Source organism: Epinephelus lanceolatus, chromosome 3 (genome assembly GCF_041903045.1).
Source record: "Epinephelus lanceolatus isolate andai-2023 chromosome 3, ASM4190304v1, whole genome shotgun sequence".
Taxonomy (NCBI): domain Eukaryota; kingdom Metazoa; phylum Chordata; class Actinopteri; order Perciformes; family Serranidae; genus Epinephelus; species Epinephelus lanceolatus.
In genome coordinates, this window is record NC_135736.1 from 48,779,586 (window position 1) to 48,799,221 (window position 19,636).

Genomic DNA, 19,636 nt, shown 5'->3' on the forward strand with positions numbered 1-19,636 from the left:
GGGTCAGATCAGTCTCATAATGAATGAACTCACGCAGGGTTTTTCACGAATGCACATGCTCTGGTTCGCAGTTGTATTTCGGACTCACTAATGCACATGCTCTGTTTAGCAAATATTATTTTGAGGCACACTTGTAATATCAATTCACAGATCATGCGAATCGCTGAATGTGCATTTACAAACTGCTTCTCATTTGTGAACCTCTCTACATTTATGAGAGAAATCTGTGTGGTGAATTTTGAGACTCACCTAACGTAAAGTCCACAGCTTATTTTTACTGTTGTCCTTGATGTAAAGACATGTCACCATCAAATCATACAACAAATACATGTGTCATCAAATAAAACATCAACAAGACAATCATTGCTTTTTAAATCATATTTGATTTCCTTTCTGCATCAGATGATGATGACTGAGATAATAAATGAACTCCTCTCTCACATGTATGAGGAGTGTTTGGTGCTCTGCGTGGCAGCAGTACAGTAACTCTGGGCTCATCATTCCTTTGTGTTGTGATCCATCTAGTGGTCGTTGTGTGTCATAACACCAGTTAGTGGTCTACATGGAGGCCTGTTGTTGCTGCAGTGTAGCAGGGAGTCATGTCCAAGTGGTCAGACATGAGGAAGGCTGTCAGGTCTCCACAAATGTTGACAAGTTACATTAATACCCTGCACTCATCAGTTATTGTTGATGACTCTGTCAGAGAGATTATACACCATTTGTTGGCAGTGATGACATTTGTCTTGAAAATATAAAGTCAACTCACAACATAGAAAACTAAAGTTATTGTTGTCAGTCTTGTTACCTGCAAGAAGAACTGTGGAAGTTAAAGCAACTTGTGCTCAACATATGACAAAGCCTGACACTGCAGATTTTTATTGAATCAAACCCCATGTTTCATGATATTTATGGCTGGTATAAAAAGCTATATCATGTATTTAGAGTCAGTAATTCCCTCTCTGTATATAGTAGTGTCCATTGTCAGTGGTGATGGCCTTCACACACATGAGGGACTGACAGGAAACGATGCAGCATGTAATCCAGTGTAATTCTGTCTCATTGATATCAGCCTCACTGTTACTGTTCACTCTACTACAGCCGGACTGGATTCAGTCACTGCTAGTGGAAACAAACATTTCCTCCTGACACTGCTTCACATTAAAAGCATCTAATTGGTGAAAAACAAGGGGGCTTTTATTGTGAAGCAGCCACAGGAAACACAGTGTGTTTGTCAGGAAATACAACTTCTGTGTAAACCAGGATTTTCTGTTCAGTGTGTAATGTTCAAGTCACTGCTTACTCAGGCCTTGTGTTCAACAACTAGTTTATTTTATTTAACAATCACATATTTACAGATTTCTGTGACTCATAAACCATCTCACCAGTGTTCACAAAACACATTAAACTTGTCCAAAGTCACCAGTAATTATCAAACCACTTCCCAGACAAAATCAAAAAGAAACATTTCCTCAAAGTCAAACTGCAGCCTGACATATTTGGCGTCTTTACAAACAGTGATTTCTTCTGTCAGTGAGAGTAAATGTCTGTGGGTTTAACAGAGGTTTAAACAGATATTCTCCACATAAAGTTTGTGTCATGATGCAGAGTTGAAGAGATGGATGCATCCAATGAATGTGTTATCTATGTAATAGGATACATATAATAATAATAAGAATAATCTTAATGAAGTAGAAATAAGTCAGCAGTCTGCAGAAAATAAGACGTGAACTATACAGGATTCACAATAAATGTTTCTTTGAATAGAAATAAATCAGTACATGAAATAAGTGATTATTTTACTCTGACAGGAGAGATGATCAGAGGTGCAGAGTTTGTACCACCATCATTATTACAGGGACTGAAGAATGGGAAGAGTTTCTCAGTGAAGGAGCAGCCAGTAAAGGAGTAGATAAGAGCTGCAGCATCTACGTCATAAAAGGAGACCAGACCCTCCTCATAATCCACAAACACCCCCACCTTCTGAGGCTGAGACTTCAGAGAGAGACGGACTGGAGGGTCAGTAAGAGCTTCATACTCATTTCCATTTCTCAACCATACAGTCCAGTAACCATCCTGAGGGCACAGTATGATGTTTCCCTTCCTGTCTTTCGACTCTCTGGCCACTCCTAAAGTCCATTCAGTCTTTCCTTTAACTTGAACGTCAAAGTAAAATCTGCCTGAAAAGAAACTCTGCTTTGCTAAAACACAAACAGCAGTAGAAAATCTCTCTGGGTTGTCTGGGACATTTTCCCTCACATTACCATGTTTCACTTGTTTCCCATCATCAGACAGGATGAGAGCAGGATTTGCTGTATCAGGATCAAGAGTCACATCCACTGCATACTGCTGGACCTTCTTCAGCTCAGACACAGCGACCAGCTTCTTCATCTGTTCACTGAGTGTCTCCTCCAGCTGAGACACAGCTCTCACCACAGTCCCCTCATATGATGGTGGACAGACGCTGACCTCTGTCCAGTCTTTGGAGAGCCGAGGAGCTTTCAGGGACTGAACACTCTGGAGAAGATGGAGATGGTCTCGAGAGTGTGAGAGCTGCTTCACCTCAGTGCTTCTCTTCTTCAGCTCAGAGATTTCCTGTTCCAGCTCTTTGATGAATCCTTCAGCCTGTTTCTGTGTCGTTTTCTTCTTGTCTTCTATCATTTTGATGAGCTCATTCAGGCCTCTCTCAACAGACTCCTTCAGAGCAGTGAAGACCTGAACACCTTCTGCTATCTCTCTGTCTGCATCTTTCTCACTGAGGTCGACTGAGTGTTTGATCTCCTGAATCTTCAGTTGTCTCTTCTGGATCATCTGCTGAATTTCAGCCTCTGTCTTCCCCAGCTCAGCCTTCTTTCCTTCATATTCTTCTTTCAGAGGAACAGCATCATGTGTCTTGTGGTCTGAAACAGTGCAGAGTGTACAGACACATGTCTGGTCGGTCTTACAGAACAGCTCCAGAGGTTTATCGTGCTTCGTACACATCCTGTCTTCCAGGTTCTCCACAGGGTCGATCAGCTGATGTCTTTTCAGGCCTGACATTGTCAGATGAGGCTCCAGGTGAGTCTCACAGTAGGAGGCCAGACACACCAGGCAGGACTTCAGGGCCTTCAGTTTGGTTCCAGTGCAGACGTCACAGGGAACTTCTCCTGGTTTGGCAGCTTGTTGCTCTGCCCTCTCTCTGATCTGATCCTCAGATGGCAGAGTGTTTGCAGCAGCCATATCTACACACATTGTGTGAAAAGAAAAGCAGAGACAAAATATTTTCACTGCAGACCTCCACATTATTTGATGCACATGCAGGAAGTGGTAAGGTATCAGTGGAAGCTTACATTACATTAGTTTATATTAGTTGTTGTTTTTTATATCAGCTCACTGCTGTAAATGAACAGAACAGATCAGACCTAACCTGTCTCCCCTCTGTGTCTCTATTCAAGTTAAAGTGGACAGGACTGAGGGGGCTTTTTTTTTCCAATAAAAGAAAATGCATTGATTTAACCATGCAAAAGAATCGAAAGGGCAGAAACTGCCAAACCTCAACAAAGAGCCACTGCTTCAAAATCAAATGCATTTATTAATCAGAGCACTATCATAAGAACTCAGCACTAGCAGAGATTTGAGGAGGCTATATTTTCAGTTTATGAAAAATGATCTGATCAAAATCAGCAGGAAGAGGGCAGCAGTAGAAACAGCTGTTCTCTCTTTTTCTGAAGGGTTCTGGCAGTCTATTAATCAATAACCTTAGCTCCCCTTCAGCACTGCAAAAAATAGGCTACAACCCTCTTGTGATCGGTAGTGTTACTGTTGTCGCCATGGAGATAGTAGTTTTAAATCCCTGACGACTCTGACCTGCATTCAGCGTCTCTGTCCACAGGAGCAACCTGATCTCACAGAAATACGTGAAATGACCACGACCTCTTAACACCGCATTCCGTGCTGCCACCACGAAAACAATGCCAATGTAAAGTCAATTAGGGTCCTCTCGTGGTGGACACACGGATTCCCTGATTCAATCACGTCACGTCAACCTCGTTTTCCTCAATGATATCTTTAACATTCCCGTATACACACAAAAACGCGGAAGTGTCCTTGATATTAAAACGGCAAATACATTCCCCTGTTATAATTTCCCACCAATAATAATAATAATAATAATGATAATAACGTGATAGTTCGGCTGTTCTAGATATTTGTTATAGCCTATTCAAATATTCAATCACAAAAACGCCGTTTCTAGAGAACTTGCTAAAATATCTGAAATGAACCATCATGCCTACTTTTTCTTAACATATTTCATCTAGGTGCAGTGTCATTACTAGTTCAGCTTTACTAGACATTTGATATACTCAGTAGATGTATCTTTTTACGACCCTGTTTTACAACAAGCCGCAAAAAACCTACCGTCCCCAAAACGCCGTTTTTAGAGTACTATCTAAAATAACTACGATTAGCCAATATCCTTGCTTTTTTTCTTAACATAGTCCATCTAGGTGCAGTGTAATAACTACTTCGGCTTTACTAGATATTTGATATATTCAGTAGATCTATCTTTTTACAACCCTATTTTACATGCCGCAAACGAACCTACTGTCCCAAGAACGCCGTTTCTAGTGTATTAGCTAAAATATCGAAAATTAGCCAACATCTTTACTTTTTCTTACCATAGTTCATCTAGGTGGAGTGTAATAACTCGTTCGGCTTTACTTGATATTAGATATATTCAGTAGATATATCTTTTTACAACCCTATTTAGAGCCCTACTTTGCAAATCAGAAGAACTACAACTATGTTGCTGATATGTATCAAACTGCATGGCGCGGTCCCAGGGAATTGTAGTTTTTTAAAAATCTAAGTGTTTTTCCCAAATTTGGAAGTTGTAAATATTGAATTGAGAGTACACTGTGGACTTTAAGGGGATGGTAAACACATTTGTGAAATCAGATTTTAAATATCTAATTTCTAAATGGGTGAAAATTAATTTTATCCATATTTTATCCATATCTGACAGCAGCCTCAGTTGTTGACTACACTCACATGATAGCTGAGGTCAAGAGCTCTCTATAACAGTTGGTCCCATGTCTGCACCCCCTTTAGTTGCTGAGTTATAAGCCCTCAAACATGCACTGAGGTCAAGGTTCAAAGGTCAATGGCTGAAAGCAGGAGCCATGTAGAATCTTCATACTGACATATGTCACTCTCCAGGTTGAGACCTTTCCAATGATGTATTTGGTTTAGCTCTATGACAAAGTTTAGATTTTTTCATTTTTTGGACACAAGCCATGCCAGGTGTAGTTTCAGAGAGCACTTTGAAGGCCCAGTGTATAAAATGAGTTTTGTTTGTTTCTTTGCTTGTTTTTTTCTTTTTTACTGTAGATAGTTAGTAAAATGAGTCATCCTCAGACAATACAATACTACTAAAAAGTAAAACCAATAATAACAATAATGAAATAAGCAAAAATAATATTAAAATCATATTGAAATGTTAAAATCTATTTACAGAGTGGAATGGTAGCCTAATAGATAACTTAGATAATATTTATTATTGTTTAGACACTTTATTATTGCTTAGATACTATTTAGCCTATTATTGTATTTACTTTTAGCATGTTCTACTTTTGAGTAATTTCCGAGAAGTTATGATAAAAAAAATAAAAAATTACAGACTATAGGAGACAACCTCTTCAATGTCTCACGTCAATTAATTAACACGATTTGTCGGCTTTTTATAATGGCTTTTTTTTTTTTTTTTTGCTGCTGTCTCCAGTTGAGAGTGGTGATTTGCTAAATACATTCTACAATAATAATTAGATTAACATTTGGTCTATAATATTGTTGGCTATATTATGCATTTTAATTAAAAAAACGGAAGAATAAAAGAAATAAACACCGAAATAATTACTTTTTTTAATTGATACTCCTCTCTGACACACACACACACACACACACACACACACACATTGAACACGCGATTGAATGAATGAATGAATGAATGAATGAATGAACATTGGAAGTGGTTCAGCCACAGTCCCGCCAGCTGGCGTGGTCACATTGAGATTACATTTGTTTTTTATTACTAACAAAATGTTTTATATTGACCGTATGAATGGTTTCGTTTTCAAATAAATATTTGGAAACGAAAATATGCTTTGGTGTACTTTTACAGAGTTTTGCAATATGTATATAGCCTACCTGTATCAAAATGTATAATCTTCAGCAGCGGTTTGTGTGACAGCTGCCACGGTCGGAGGTATAACCAGCGGGGCAGCCGCTGGTTCTGTGGCGCTGGCTTGGGGTCCACTCTCCCCTGGTGGAGTGGAGGGTGGCCGGGTTGCCAGGGGCAGACGGCTCCATGTGATGGTGTTTCCTCTCTGGTTCTTCCGTGCTCAACCTTATTTTTATCTTCTTATTTATTTATTTATTACTGGCGTTTGGATTCAGTTACGGCAGACGGATGGCAATCTGAAATAGAATGAAGCCCACAGACGGCCGACAGCAGCTACAAAACAGTAGTGGAACGCGCCCCATCCGCCCACAGCACAATGCTCTTAAAGCCCCACGCTATCAAAAGCTGGCAAAATACATTTATTTTATTTTATGGCCTTGACATTAACCTGTCATATTGTTGAGTTATCAAGGACACTTCCGCATTTTTGTTAAAGATATCATTGAGGAAAACGAGGTTGACGTGACGTGATTGAATCAGGGAATCCGTGTGTCCACCACGGGAGAGGATCCTAATTGACTTTACATTGGCATTGTTTTCGTGGTGGCAGCACGTAATTTCAACCCATTACGTGCTGCCACAACGGAATGCGGTGTTAAGAGGTCGTGGTCATTTCACGTATTTCTGTGAGATCAGGTTGACAGGAGCAGCCATCTGTCAGCAGCTGCTCCTGCAGAGCTGAGAGGACAGCGGCCGTTCAAACTGCCTTCACCAGCCTGACTGATAGCAGACATTTACTGAACCAAGATAGCTTTAATATCACCATGGAAAGAAATCGACTGTTTCATTGATTCATTGATTTTATTAACCAGTCCACCGTGGCGAGGGAGGGGAATCTGCAGCTTAGAGACAGATTGGGAGCAGATTGATCAATGAATATTTGGTCAGTAAGTTAAAAACACATACTGGGGGATATTTGTGGGATTTCTGCTGTCTGTGCAGATTACACTTCACTTAATACCACACATATAGACTTGGACTAAAAAAACGCAGGGCGTGTCTGGTTACCATGGAGATGACTGAAACATTTGCTCTTTCATTTCTCTGAGTGACACCTGTCAATAGTGTCATGCAATGTGCCACAAAATCAGCCTGTAAGACCCTTCCTGGCACTGGCCCACTGGTCTTTCTCTATCCTGTGCGTGTGCACCCACTCTCACACAGACACATGTAGACACACACGTAGACACACACACAGGGCCGTGCCTGACCAATTTGGCACCCTAGTCACGATATTTGCTGGCGCCCCCTTCTTGAAAAATTGTCTCTTTTATTAATTATTAAACAAATGTTACATTGCAGTAAAGACACAAAATAAAAGGTACTGCACACAAGAAACTTTTTTATACAACCTTCAGTTGCAGACAGTGCAACATGCATCATTGATTCTCAGTTCTAAGTCCAATAGAGGGTGAGAGAGAGTGGCACTGGCAGGCTGCACTGCACTGAAGTAGAGGGGACAGGAGAATGTGTAATCTTACCTGTGTCTCCACTGGCAGGCTGCGCTGAGGTAGAGGGGATCGGAGAATGTGATCTTATTTCTCCACTTAATTCTCCACTGGCAGTCTGTGTGTGGGAGGGACTGGGAGATGCACTTGAGGCAGAGGCTGCATCACTTGGTGCTGAGGTGGATGAGGTGGCTGCACTTACATTAGGCCCAGGATTTGCAGAGGTGGGGGATAAAGAGGAGATACGTATATTTGACAAACTGGGCTTTTACAATATATTAATCATTAATAGTTGTTGATTGTGAAACCATCACGGCATAACCATAATAGCACCTAACATTACAGCCTGCCTTGATCTACTGGCATTTTAAACACAGCAAACAGCCAAAATATAAAAAATGCAACTGTAACATCACAAATTGCACAAATCTGAAAATTGGAAAACATAAATATACAGTATATGAATATATGCCTGGTTGGTAAACAGTGAGTGGTTTGTGCAGCAGCACACTAACATTAAACATTAAAAGAAAAGTTAGGCCAATATATTAAATCATGTTGCTTATTCATTCCATCAAACACTTTGAGTCTTTCTTTCCAACTTTCTCTAAGATGGGAGCAACATTAACTGACATTAACTCTAGCTGAATGCTGAAAGTGTTCCTAAAACAAGTGGCTAATGAAGTCGCAGTAACATTGACGTCACATAGCAGTAGCCTAACCGCTAATCATTAGCGGCTAATGAGCTGACGTTAGCTTGCAAGTGCTTAAGTAACTGTAACTTAGGTTGAGTTCAGGGTATGAAATTAACAAAATATTCTGGGGGCAATTTTGGCCCCCACGGTCTAAAAAATGGGGGCATTTTCAAAATGTTTGGGGGCCATTAAAAAATTGTAATTATGTTCTAACAATAAGCACATGAAAAGCAAAACCAACTAAGATAGTGTCTTCACTCTTCAGTAGAAACCATTATAAATGAAATAAATAATGGGTTACATAAAGTTATGGTTGCAAAATATCACTCAGATTTCCTATAATTCAACCAGTTTAAATGTGATGATTTAACCATTAATCTACTGATTGCAGTACTAATGTTTCACCACATTACAGTTACTTTTACTGTTAAAAAGGCCAAATTACTATAAATTCCTTAGATGCAATCCTGGAAGTAAGTTAATTTAAAATTTAACATTCATTCTACCTTAATTTTTCATTAATTTGTCATTGTGTCGACACAGATCACCCAAGAAATGGTTAATTACTTATGGTACAGCAAAGCCCCCTCCCCTTCTCTGTCAGATTACTCTCACGTAATCAGTGCAATCTCGTTGATTATGTCTGGAAAATGAGTTGTAGACGTGGCGGTAAATTAATTTAATGAAAATAAAATTATACTTTAATGTCAGATTGTAATACTGTTAAAAATATAAATACATACAGTTGTTTCGAAAACCTGGGGGCAATTTTGGCCCCCGGAACATGGCTTTTGGGGGCATTCTTGGATAAATTGCGGGCCAAATGGCCCGTGGCCCTTGCTAATTTCTGACACTGGTTGTGTTTCTACCATTTTAGATGAAGTGTTTCATCACATCATTACCTCGGTCTTGTTCACGTTTCTTCTCCTCTTATTTTCTTTTTTTTTTAACTGCGCCCCAGAGGGCTTTTGCCTCTTCATGATGGCATTAGCATGGCAGGAGGCACCTGACTGTCAGTTTGTCACTCAGCAGCATCACATTACAGAAGACGGCAGGTAGCGGGGGGAGGGGGGAGGGACCGTGGCGAAATTGGTGCTGCCTGCCAGAGAGAGGCAGAAGGATGCCAGGCAGGCAGCAGAAGAAATTTAAATTAGAAATATTATTTCATTATTATTTAAAGACGTATGGCTATATGTACTGTTGTTGTTTTGTAGTGTATTGTCTAATTTTTCGAATAGAATGGGGAAGAAAACGAAAGAAAGAAAAAAACACCTCACTCTCTGGCGCCCCCTGGCATGCTGGTGCCTCTAGCATTTGCCTAACCTGCCCTATGGGCAGCACGGCCCTGCACACACACACACACACACACACACACACACACATACTTTTTGCACCGTCACTTCTGAAATGAATCAGGCGTGAACAATACAGGTTGAAAATACAGATAGAGTCTCACTGACCTCGTGGTGCTGAGCTGGTGTCTGACAGACTCTGCACCAGATCATTCCTGTTGATCTTCTCTAAGACCTTCTTGGTCACATTCAGAGCTCCATCCAGTGTATAGCTGCTCGCCATCACATTCACTGTGTCCCGCCTTTCTGCTTCCTCCAGTTTGGACACTTTGATGGCTTGGTAGCCTTCCAGGATGTCAGGCTGCTCCAGGTGCCATTTGAAGTTCTTAAAGTCATCTTCTGTCAGATCCTCCAGAGCGTTCAAAAGGTCCTCTGTCGTCATCGTGGCCTCCTGCTAAAATCAGACAGTAGGAAGGAAAAGTGTAACACAGATGTATCGGAGCAGCAACAGGGGTTCTGATTGGCTGACACGGGAGCTGTGTTGGTGTGATTTGTGTGCAGAGTCTGGACAGTCAGAGAGTCAGAGCCATCTTTGTGTTAGACCAGGGAGATACTTCCTTTTAACCACGTGTTCATGTAGACAACCTGCTGCATCAAAGGACCTGTGTACTGTGCGTGTTACTAGAGGATTAACACAACAAAGATGTGGTATTACTGTAACTGTGTATAATTTTGTGAAATAGTTTGATTTGGAATGACGTGTCGTTAAAGGGAGTAAAGGGGGTACGACGTTGTTGACAGGCTATCACACAAAGTGAACTGCTACCTCAAATAAAATTACAGATTTCTCAGTATAGTTGGAAACATTCTGGACAGTGTAAGTACACAACTCAACAAATATATAGAATAGCTTCAGACAACACGGACATGAAAATCTCACGTTACCTTGTTACCAATTATATCTCCAGAAACAGTAAATATGATCAGCTGTACTCACCAGTGTTCAGCAGACACTCTGCCGTGTTGTTGACAAAGACCTGATGAAGTCAGTTTAATGTTTTTTCTAAGAGACACAGATCCGTCTCAACTGTCTGAACTCTACTGCGACACTTGTCAACCTTTAAGGAAGTTTAAGGAAGGTGACGCAGAAATGTTGTCTTTCCAGTTTCGCTCCACCTCTGACTGCAGCTCTGACGGTGAGGTTTGTTCTTCCTCATATTTAGACCTGATTTTAAACACATTATTTTTCCTTGACTTAGCATGAATAGAAGCTAACCTGTGATCTAGTTACATGTTTTTAGTGGAAGCACTGAGCAGTGTAGGCACAATGTGAAAAGTGGAAGAGTAATGCCGGGTTCAGACTACATGATATCAGCCCGATTATAGCCCAATGTGGTGTCGTACGGTGTCTCAACTCTGCCACTATTGTTTTATTTTATTCCTTTATATCCTCCATTATGAAGAAAGAACATTCTTTGCTAGCTTGATGCTAATGGCAGTACTCAGCGGGTTGATAAAGTGCCTCTGCTGTTTCCTTTTTACTCTGTGTGCTAACGTCCCTACAGGAAATATCTAAAAGCCTGGGCTGTTGCTGTCCTACAGTTTCCACGGCAGCAGATCGCTCTGTGTTCCTATTGGTCAAAGTGACGGCTGTGACGGGAGAAGAAAATCAAACATGCTAGACTTTCTGTGGGGACGTCGTCTACTATGACACACTACACAAGATAAAGCAATGGATTATTGCGTACGACACTCATAGTCTCAGCTGAGAGAATCCCTTCATTTTCTAAAAAAGGCTTTTATTGTGAAACATTTGCAGGAACTTCCTGTGGAAGATTTAGTGCGCTACTTCAAATGTAGCTCCGCCCATCTGGTGACGCTTTTTACATTACTACAGTAACATTTCAGCTGAGACATGAACAGACACAGTGACTGATATAATACTAATAATAATGAAGATAGGACAAGAATAATCTGATGACATCACACAGCATGAAAGACGCCCAGGTATGATTGGTCATGGACCAACATGTAGTCTGTCATGTCTGTCAGCCAAGTCACGGCACGACTTTATGACTCCACAGTCACCTAATGTGACATAATGACTGTTGGAACAGACAAAACTGTTGTGTAGTGTGAACCCAGCATAAGAATACTCAATACTACTGGCAGCTCAAACAACTTCCTGGACGATTCTAAAAAGGCGTCATCAAGGTGTGTCAGTGTTTGGTTAACAGTACAGTGACTCCATGCTGGTTGTTCCTTTGTGTTGTGATCCATCCAGTGGTCGCTCTGTGCCATAACACCAGGAAGTGACAGTATAATGGAGACTTGTCAGCTGTCAGTGATTAAACAAGTTCGACCAAAGTCATTTCAACTTTTGAAGGAATAGTTAAACCGCAAAAAAAAACACAGCTTGTTGTTTTCTCGGTGCATCAGCGGTGGATTTTAATGTAGTAAACCTGATCACGTGGCCTCTGACTGAGTGTGGTGTTTGTGTTGTGTTTGTGTTGCAGGGAGGAGAAAGCAGAAGGCAGCCAAAGAGAGGGCAGGCCTGGCAAAGGTGAGCACCAACACCACACTGTGCCGTAACACTTCCTGAAATCAGCTGTCAGTTCACAACAAATCAGTGTGCGTTATGGTAAGGGGAAAAAACTGATGAAGTTGTAAAGTATAGTAAAATATTTCTCAGTGACTCAAAAATGCAAAAACATTTTAGTGAAATAACAGTTTATAACAGGTTGGGAGAGAGTTACTGCCCCAGGCAAAGGAGTTCAAATATCTCGGGGTCTTGTTCACGAGTGAGGGTAGAATGGAGCGTGAGATGGATCAGCGGACTGACGTGGTGAAGAGAGAGCTGAGCCAGAAGGAAAAGCTTTTGATCAATGGCCCATCTACCTCATGAGCTTCAGGTCATGACCCAAAGAATGAGATCGCAGATACAAGTGGCTGAAATGAGTTGGGCTGGGCTCAGCCTTAAGGGGGATTTATACTTGTGTGGCAGACCCTACGCTGCCGCCTACGCACGTGGTAACACAAATGTATCGGAGCAGCAACAGGGGTTCTGATTGGCTGACACAGGAGCTGTGTTGGTGTGATTTGTGTGCAGAGTCTGGACAGTCAGAGAGTCACAGTCATCTTTGTGTTAGACCAGGGAGATACTTCCTTTTAACCACGTGTTCATGTAGACAACCTGCTGCATCAAAGGACCTGTGTACTGTGCGTGTTACTAGAGGATTAACACAACAAAGATGTGGTATTACTGTAACTGTGTATAATTTTGTGAAATAGTTTGATTTGGAATGACGTGTCGTTAAAGGGAGTAAAGGGGGTACGACGTTGTTGACAGGCTATCACACAAAGTGAACTGCTACCTCAAATAAAATTACAGATTTCTCAGTATAGTTGGAAACATTCTGGACAGTGTAAGTACACAACTCAACAAATATATAGAATAGCTTCAGACAACACGGACATGAAAATCTCACGTTACCTTGTTACCAATTATATCTCCAGAAACAGTAAATATGATCAGCTGTACTCACCAGTGTTCAGCAGACACTCTGCCGTGTTGTTGACAAAGACCTGATGAAGTCAGTTTAATGTTTTTTCTAAGAGACACAGATCCGTCTCAACTGTCTGAACTCTACTGCGACACTTGTCAACCTTTAAGGAAGTTTAAGGAAGGTGACGCAGAAATGTTGTCTTTCCAGTTTCGCTCCACCTCTGACTGCAGCTCTGACGGTGAGGTTTGTTCTTCCTCATATTTAGACCTGATTTTAATCACATTATTTTTCCTTGACTTAGCATGAATAGAAGCTAACCTGTGATCTAGTTACATGTTTTTAGTGGAAGCACTGAGCAGTGTAGGCACAATGTGAAAAGTGGAAGAGTAATGCCGGGTTCAGACTACATGATATCAGCCCGATTATAGCCCAATGTGGTGTCGTACGGTGTCTCAACTCTGCCACTATTGTTTTATTTTATTCCTTTATATCCTCCATTATGAAGAAAGAACATTCTTTGCTAGCTTGATGCTAATGGCAGTACTCAGCGGGTTGATAAAGTGCCTCTGCTGTTTCCTTTTTACTCTGTGTGCTAACGTCCCTACAGGAAATATCTAAAAGCCTGGGCTGTTGCTGTCCTACAGTTTCCACGGCAGCAGATCGCTCTGTGTTCCTATTGGTCAAAGTGACGGCTGTGACGGGAGAAGAAAATCAAACATGCTAGACTTTCTGTGGGGACGTCGTCTACTATGACACACTACACAAGATAAAGCAATGGATTATTGCGTACGACACTCATAGTCTCAGCTGAGAGAATCCCTTCATTTTCTAAAAAAGGCTTTTATTGTGAAACATTTGCAGGAACTTCCTGTGGAAGATTTAGTGCGCTACTTCAAATGTAGCTCCGCCCATCTGGTGACGCTTTTTACATTACTACAGTAACATTTCAGCTGAGACATGAACAGACACAGTGACTGATATAATACTAATAATAATGAAGATAGGACAAGAATAATCTGATGACATCACACAGCATGAAAGACGCCCAGGTATGATTGGTCATGGACCAACATGTAGTCTGTCATGTCTGTCAGCCAAGTCACGGCACGACTTTATGACTCCACAGTCACCTAATGTGACATAATGACTGTTGGAACAGACAAAACTGTTGTGTAGTGTGAACCCAGCATAAGAATACTCAATACTACTGGCAGCTCAAACAACTTCCTGGACGATTCTAAAAAGGCGTCATCAAGGTGTGTCAGTGTTTGGTTAACAGTACAGTGACTCCATGCTGGTTGTTCCTTTGTGTTGTGATCCATCCAGTGGTCGCTCTGTGCCATAACACCAGGAAGTGACAGTATAATGGAGACTTGTCAGCTGTCAGTGATTAAACAAGTTCGACCAAAGTCATTTCAACTTTTGAAGGAATAGTTAAACCGCAAAAAAAAACACAGCTTGTTGTTTTCTTGGTGCATCAGCAGTGGATTTTAATGTAGTAAACCTGATCACGTGGCCTCTGACTGAGTGTGGTGTTTGTGTTGTGTTTGTGTTGCAGGGAGGAGAAAGCAGAAGGCAGCCAAAGAGAGGGCAGGCCTGGCAAAGGTGAGCACCAACACCACACTGTGCCGTAACACTTCCTGAAATCAGCTGTCAGTTCACAACAAATCAGTGTGCGTTATGGTAAGGGGAAAAAACTGATGAAGTTGTAAAGTATAGTAAAATATTTCTCAGTGACTCAAAAATGCAAAAACATTTTAGTGAAATAACAGTTTATAACAGGTTGGGAGAGAGTTACTGCCCCAGGCAAAGGAGTTCAAATATCTCGGGGTCTTGTTCACGAGTGAGGGTAGAATGGAGCGTGAGATGGATCAGCGGACTGACGTGGTGAAGAGAGAGCTGAGCCAGAAGGAAAAGCTTTTGATCAATGGCCCATCTACCTCATGAGCTTCAGGTCATGACCCAAAGAATGAGATCGCAGATACAAGTGGCTGAAATGAGTTGGGCTGGGCTCAGCCTTAAGGGGGATTTATACTTGTGTGGCAGACCCTACGCTGCCGCCTACGCACGTGGTAACACAAATGTATCGGAGCAGCAACAGGGGTTCTGATTGGCTGACACAGGAGCTGTGTTGGTGTGATTTGTGTGCAGAGTCTGGACAGTCAGAGAGTCACAGTCATCTTTGTGTTAGACCAGGGAGATACTTCCTTTTAACCACGTGTTCATGTAGACAACCTGCTGCATCAAAGGACCTGTGTACTGTGTGTGTTACTAGAGGATTAACACAACAAAGATGTGGTATTACTGTAACTGTGTATAATTTTGTGAAATAGTTTGATTTGGAATGACGTGTCGTTAAAGGGAGTAAAGGGGGTCCGACGTTGTTGACAGGCTATCACACAAAGTGAACTGCTACCTCAAATAAAATTACAGATTTCTCAGTATAGTTGGAAACATTCTGGACAGTGTAAGTACACAACTCAACAAATATATAGAATAGCTTCAGACAACACGGACATGAAAATCTCACGTTACCTTGTTACCTATTATATCTCCAGAAACAGTAAATATGATCAGCTGTACTCACCAGTGTTCAGCAGACACTCTGCCGTGTTGTTGACAAAGACCTGATGAAGTCAGTTTAATGTTTTTTCTAAGAGACACAGGTCCGTCTCAACTGTCTGAACTCTACTGCGACACTTGTCAACCTTTAAGGAAGTTTAAGGAAGGTGACGCAGAAATGTTGTCTTTCCAGTCTCGCTCCACCTCTGACTGCAGCTCTGATGGTGAGGTTTGTTCTTCCTCATATTTAGACCTGATTTTAAACACATTTTTTTTCTGCTGGCTCAAGGTAACACCTCCTTCACAGTCAGATTCATGGGATTTCAGTGGTTCTTGTGTCAGAGTCCTTCCTCTGGTCTGTGTGGAGTCTCTCAGTGCATCTTAACGTCTCGTGCTTGTGCTTCGCTCCACAGGAGACTATGAGAAAGGTGTGGACCACCTGACCAACGCCATCGCGGTGTGCGGTCAGCCTCAGCAGCTGTTGCAGGTGCTGCAGCAGACTCTGCCTCCACCCGTCTTCCAGATGCTGCTCACCAAACTGCCCAGCATCAGCCAGGTGGGCCACACACTTCATTCTTTAGTCTTTACATGGTTCTCCGCTAGTCTTCATGTTCTCTCACACAGAAACAAGAACCACCAGAACAAACAGTTTAAAATCACACAGTATCAATAAAGACAAATATAAAGATCAGACAATAAGTTAAGGACTCGACATGAAAACAAAATTTTCACAAATAAAACAACTTATCAAAAACAACTAAAGGGACTTTTTGAAATGAAATCTGCTTGTGATGAGTCTGATGTTGAAGATGGGGAGTTTATTAAAGAACAATTCTCATCATATAATGTGTTAATGGACCAGAAACCAGCAGCTGATCAGAGCTCACTTCACATTTTAGTGGTGGAAAAAGTAAAGTATATAGTAAATATGGTTTACTGCAGTAAAAATACTAAAACCACACAGTGAAAACACTTCAAGTAAAAGTCCTGCATTGAAAAGCTCACTTAAAGGGAAAGCTTGGATTTTTTTGAAGAGGGTTGTATGGGACACTTATCTATAGTCAGTGTATTACACACAGTAGATGTCAGTCGGCACGGCCCAGTTTGGTGAAGCAGGCAGGAGTCTGACATGGACGCTAAATGATATATTTTGGTGGTTTGAGTTGAAGGTGTGAGAAAGAATAGTATCAGTAACATTGTTAACACTGTGCTACATTACAGAGAAATACAAACCGTACTAATGAACCTTCATTATTATAGGCCTATATTTTATCTCCAAGTGCACGTCACACACTGAGCGAGCCGCCTGTTAATGACGCTGTGGGCTAATGGGCATGTAGCTACTTCCATGTTTCACATGATACGTCATGTTTGTAGTCGACCAATGAAGATGAGTTTACATATCACCTTGGGTTCGTCCTTCACCTTCTCAAAATGATCCCACACTTTGGATTTCCTGCCCGACATGTTATTAACTAGCCTGTGGAATAACCGCAGGTACCAGCCCTGGAAATTAACCTGACTCCTGTCTGACTGCAGAGCGTGGACACTTCCTGTGTCTGTCCTTTCAAAGTAAAGTCACACATGGTCCAGTCATATACTGTAGGTTTGGATATATTTTGACAAGGTGCAGCTCCTAATAGAGTTTCATATTTGTTTCTTGTTTTGTCCTGCGACTAAGCGACCAATGAAGTTTTGCTGACTAATGACCTTTCTGGTCGACTGTTAGGGGGCAGCCCTAGAAGCTAAGTAATCTACTGCTGTGGACGGGGAAGCAGCAAAACATGTTTTAGACACCTTAAAATCAAGTGTACGCTATTATTGAGGGTATGAAAAAACAAATTGTGTTTTGCTGACACTGCTTGGCTACAGCGGCTCATGTGTAAACATGAAAATGCTAATGGTCCTATCTAGAGCCAGTGTACAAAGTATAATATTTACCTCTGAGATGTAGTGGAGTATAAGGTTGCATAAAAAGGAAACACTCATGGAAATTACCTTGAATTTGACAGTCCATCTTCATCCTGATTGGTAACTTCACCCTGTTAACTCTTTAATGTGTGTCTGTCTCTGTTTGTGTTGTCTTTCTGTCCTGCAGCGTATTGTGAGTGCACAGAGTCTGAGCGAAGACGATATAGAATGAGAGGATGCAGAGGAAACACCCCCCCCCCCCCCCCCCCCCTTCCTCACCCTCCTCCTCCTCCTCCTCCTCATGTGGACCCTTCCTCCCATGACGACCTGCCAACGCCTCGGCCTCCATCACTCCGGCCGACGTCCATCACTTCCCATCAAGGCGTCCAAAGGGAATTAGTTTTTTATTCCTGGTTTATCCACGACAGTAGTGTTTGTTTGTTTTGACTTAAATGACCCATTTTGGGGTGTAAAGAGGATCTGGATCACAACGTCCAGACAAATACAAGAGCCCGTCCCCACTCCACCATCAGTAGGTTTGTACTCATGAGCTGGACTGGCTGTTAACATGAATCCTTCCTTCAGGGTGGTGTAGCTCACATCCTGACAGCATCATGTACCAGGTTTACACTGTCTGACATGTTCATGGTTATCATGATATCAGTCGTAGAAAGTGACACAAACAGGAATCTTCTGTCTGCTCGAAGGCTTCACAAACTATTTATTGTTTTTGTTATCAGTCGTCTTTCTGTTCGCTCTCCACTTGGAAACACTTTTTAAAAAGTGATGAAATGTTTTGTTCATAATAAAGAGGACGGCCCTCTTTAGGAAGAAAATAAAAAATGTGAACAAATTATAAAGTTGTCTTTTGAGTTTATTTTATTATGCTTCCACCACCTTAACGTAGTGGAGGGGTTTGCTTGTATCAGTGAACCTTGGAGCTGTGTTGTCCGGGGCTAATAGCTCCTGGTAGGGTCTCCCAAGGCAAAGTGATCCTACGGGAGGGGCCAGACTAAGAGCGGTTCAAGAAAACCTTGATGAAACCACACTTGAGGGAAAAGAGTACCTCGCCCAACATGGGGACACTCGGGGAGGGGGGGACTCGCCAACAAGCATCAGGTGGCCAGGCCTAGGGCCATGGGGCCGGGTTCATCCCAAATGAATGACATGGAGCTACCCTGCCCACCACCCACATGGACTCGCATTGGGGCCAGGTGCATTGTGTGCCAGAGAAAGGCAGGGGCGTGGACCCGGGCATGCTGACTCCTGGTGTCGCAGACTGGCTCTGGGGACGGGGAACTTCACCTCTCTGGCGGGGAACCAGAGCTGGTGTGGGAGGGAGAGCTACACCAACTAGATAGTTAGGCTCACCTTTGCACACGAGGCCAGTTGAGGAATCAAACTCCTGGCGAGGAGCTTGACTCTTGCTTTTTCGGAAGTTGCCCAAGGTGAGAGACATTGGGCGAGCGTGGGGATACTCACAAGTCCCCAGCTGAATGCCACTGTGTTGGAGTTCTTCCCAAGGAACAAGAAGGTGGCCCCAGTTGGACTGCGAGTAGCTTAGAGGAGGTCTCTGACTGTTGTTTGTGCGTATGCATCGAACAGCAGTACAGAGTACCCGGCCTTCTTGGAGTCTCTGGGCAGTGTCCAAGAAAGGGTACGGGTCTCTATAGTTTTCCTGGGGGACTTCAACCTTCAATACTCACGTGGGCAATAATGGAGGAACCTGGAGGGGGGTGATTGGGAGGAACAGCCTGCCTGATTTGAACCCAAGCAGTGTGATGTTACTGGACTTCTGTGCTATTCATGAATCGGCCATAATGAACACCATGTTCAAACACAGGGAGGTTCATAAGTGTACTTGGTACCAGAACACCCTAGGCCAAAGATCGATGATTGACTTTGTGGTTGTACCATCAGATCTACGGCCATGTGTCTTGGACACTCTGAGTGAAGAGAGGAGCAGAGCTGTCAACTGATCACCGCCTGGTAGTGAGTCGGATCA

At 42.2% G+C, this 19,636-nt stretch overlaps 2 protein-coding genes across 3 annotated transcripts; one reads left to right on the top strand and one right to left on the bottom strand.

The window, feature by feature from the left end:
- Nucleotides 1-1,307: 1,307 nt before the first annotated feature.
- On the bottom strand, nucleotides 1,308-10,885 carry LOC144462527 (E3 ubiquitin-protein ligase TRIM21-like). 2 transcript variants are annotated; one of them, XM_078166541.1, is made up of 4 exons: nucleotides 10,650-10,877; nucleotides 9,821-10,106; nucleotides 7,699-7,857; nucleotides 1,308-3,218 (listed from the first exon to the last, which is right to left on the bottom strand). In XM_078166541.1, the coding sequence occupies exons 2-4, from the start codon at nucleotides 10,092-10,094 to the stop codon at nucleotides 1,792-1,794; spliced, it is 1,860 nt and encodes a 619-aa protein (XP_078022667.1). In that variant the 5' UTR covers nucleotides 10,095-10,106; nucleotides 10,650-10,877; the 3' UTR covers nucleotides 1,308-1,791. The 2 variants fall into 2 exon arrangements, with proteins under 2 accessions (XP_078022667.1, XP_078022668.1); XM_078166542.1 differs by lacking the exon at nucleotides 7,699-7,857 and having other exon boundaries at nucleotides 10,650-10,885.
- Nucleotides 10,803-18,491, top strand: LOC144462561 (mitochondrial import receptor subunit TOM20 homolog). The gene is made up of 6 exons (XM_078166629.1): nucleotides 10,803-10,848; nucleotides 12,169-12,215; nucleotides 14,485-14,540; nucleotides 14,717-14,763; nucleotides 16,134-16,276; nucleotides 17,819-18,491. The coding sequence occupies exons 1-6, from the start codon at nucleotides 10,803-10,805 to the stop codon at nucleotides 17,861-17,863; spliced, it is 384 nt and encodes a 127-aa protein (XP_078022755.1). The 3' UTR covers nucleotides 17,864-18,491.
- Nucleotides 18,492-19,636: the final 1,145 nt, after the last annotated feature.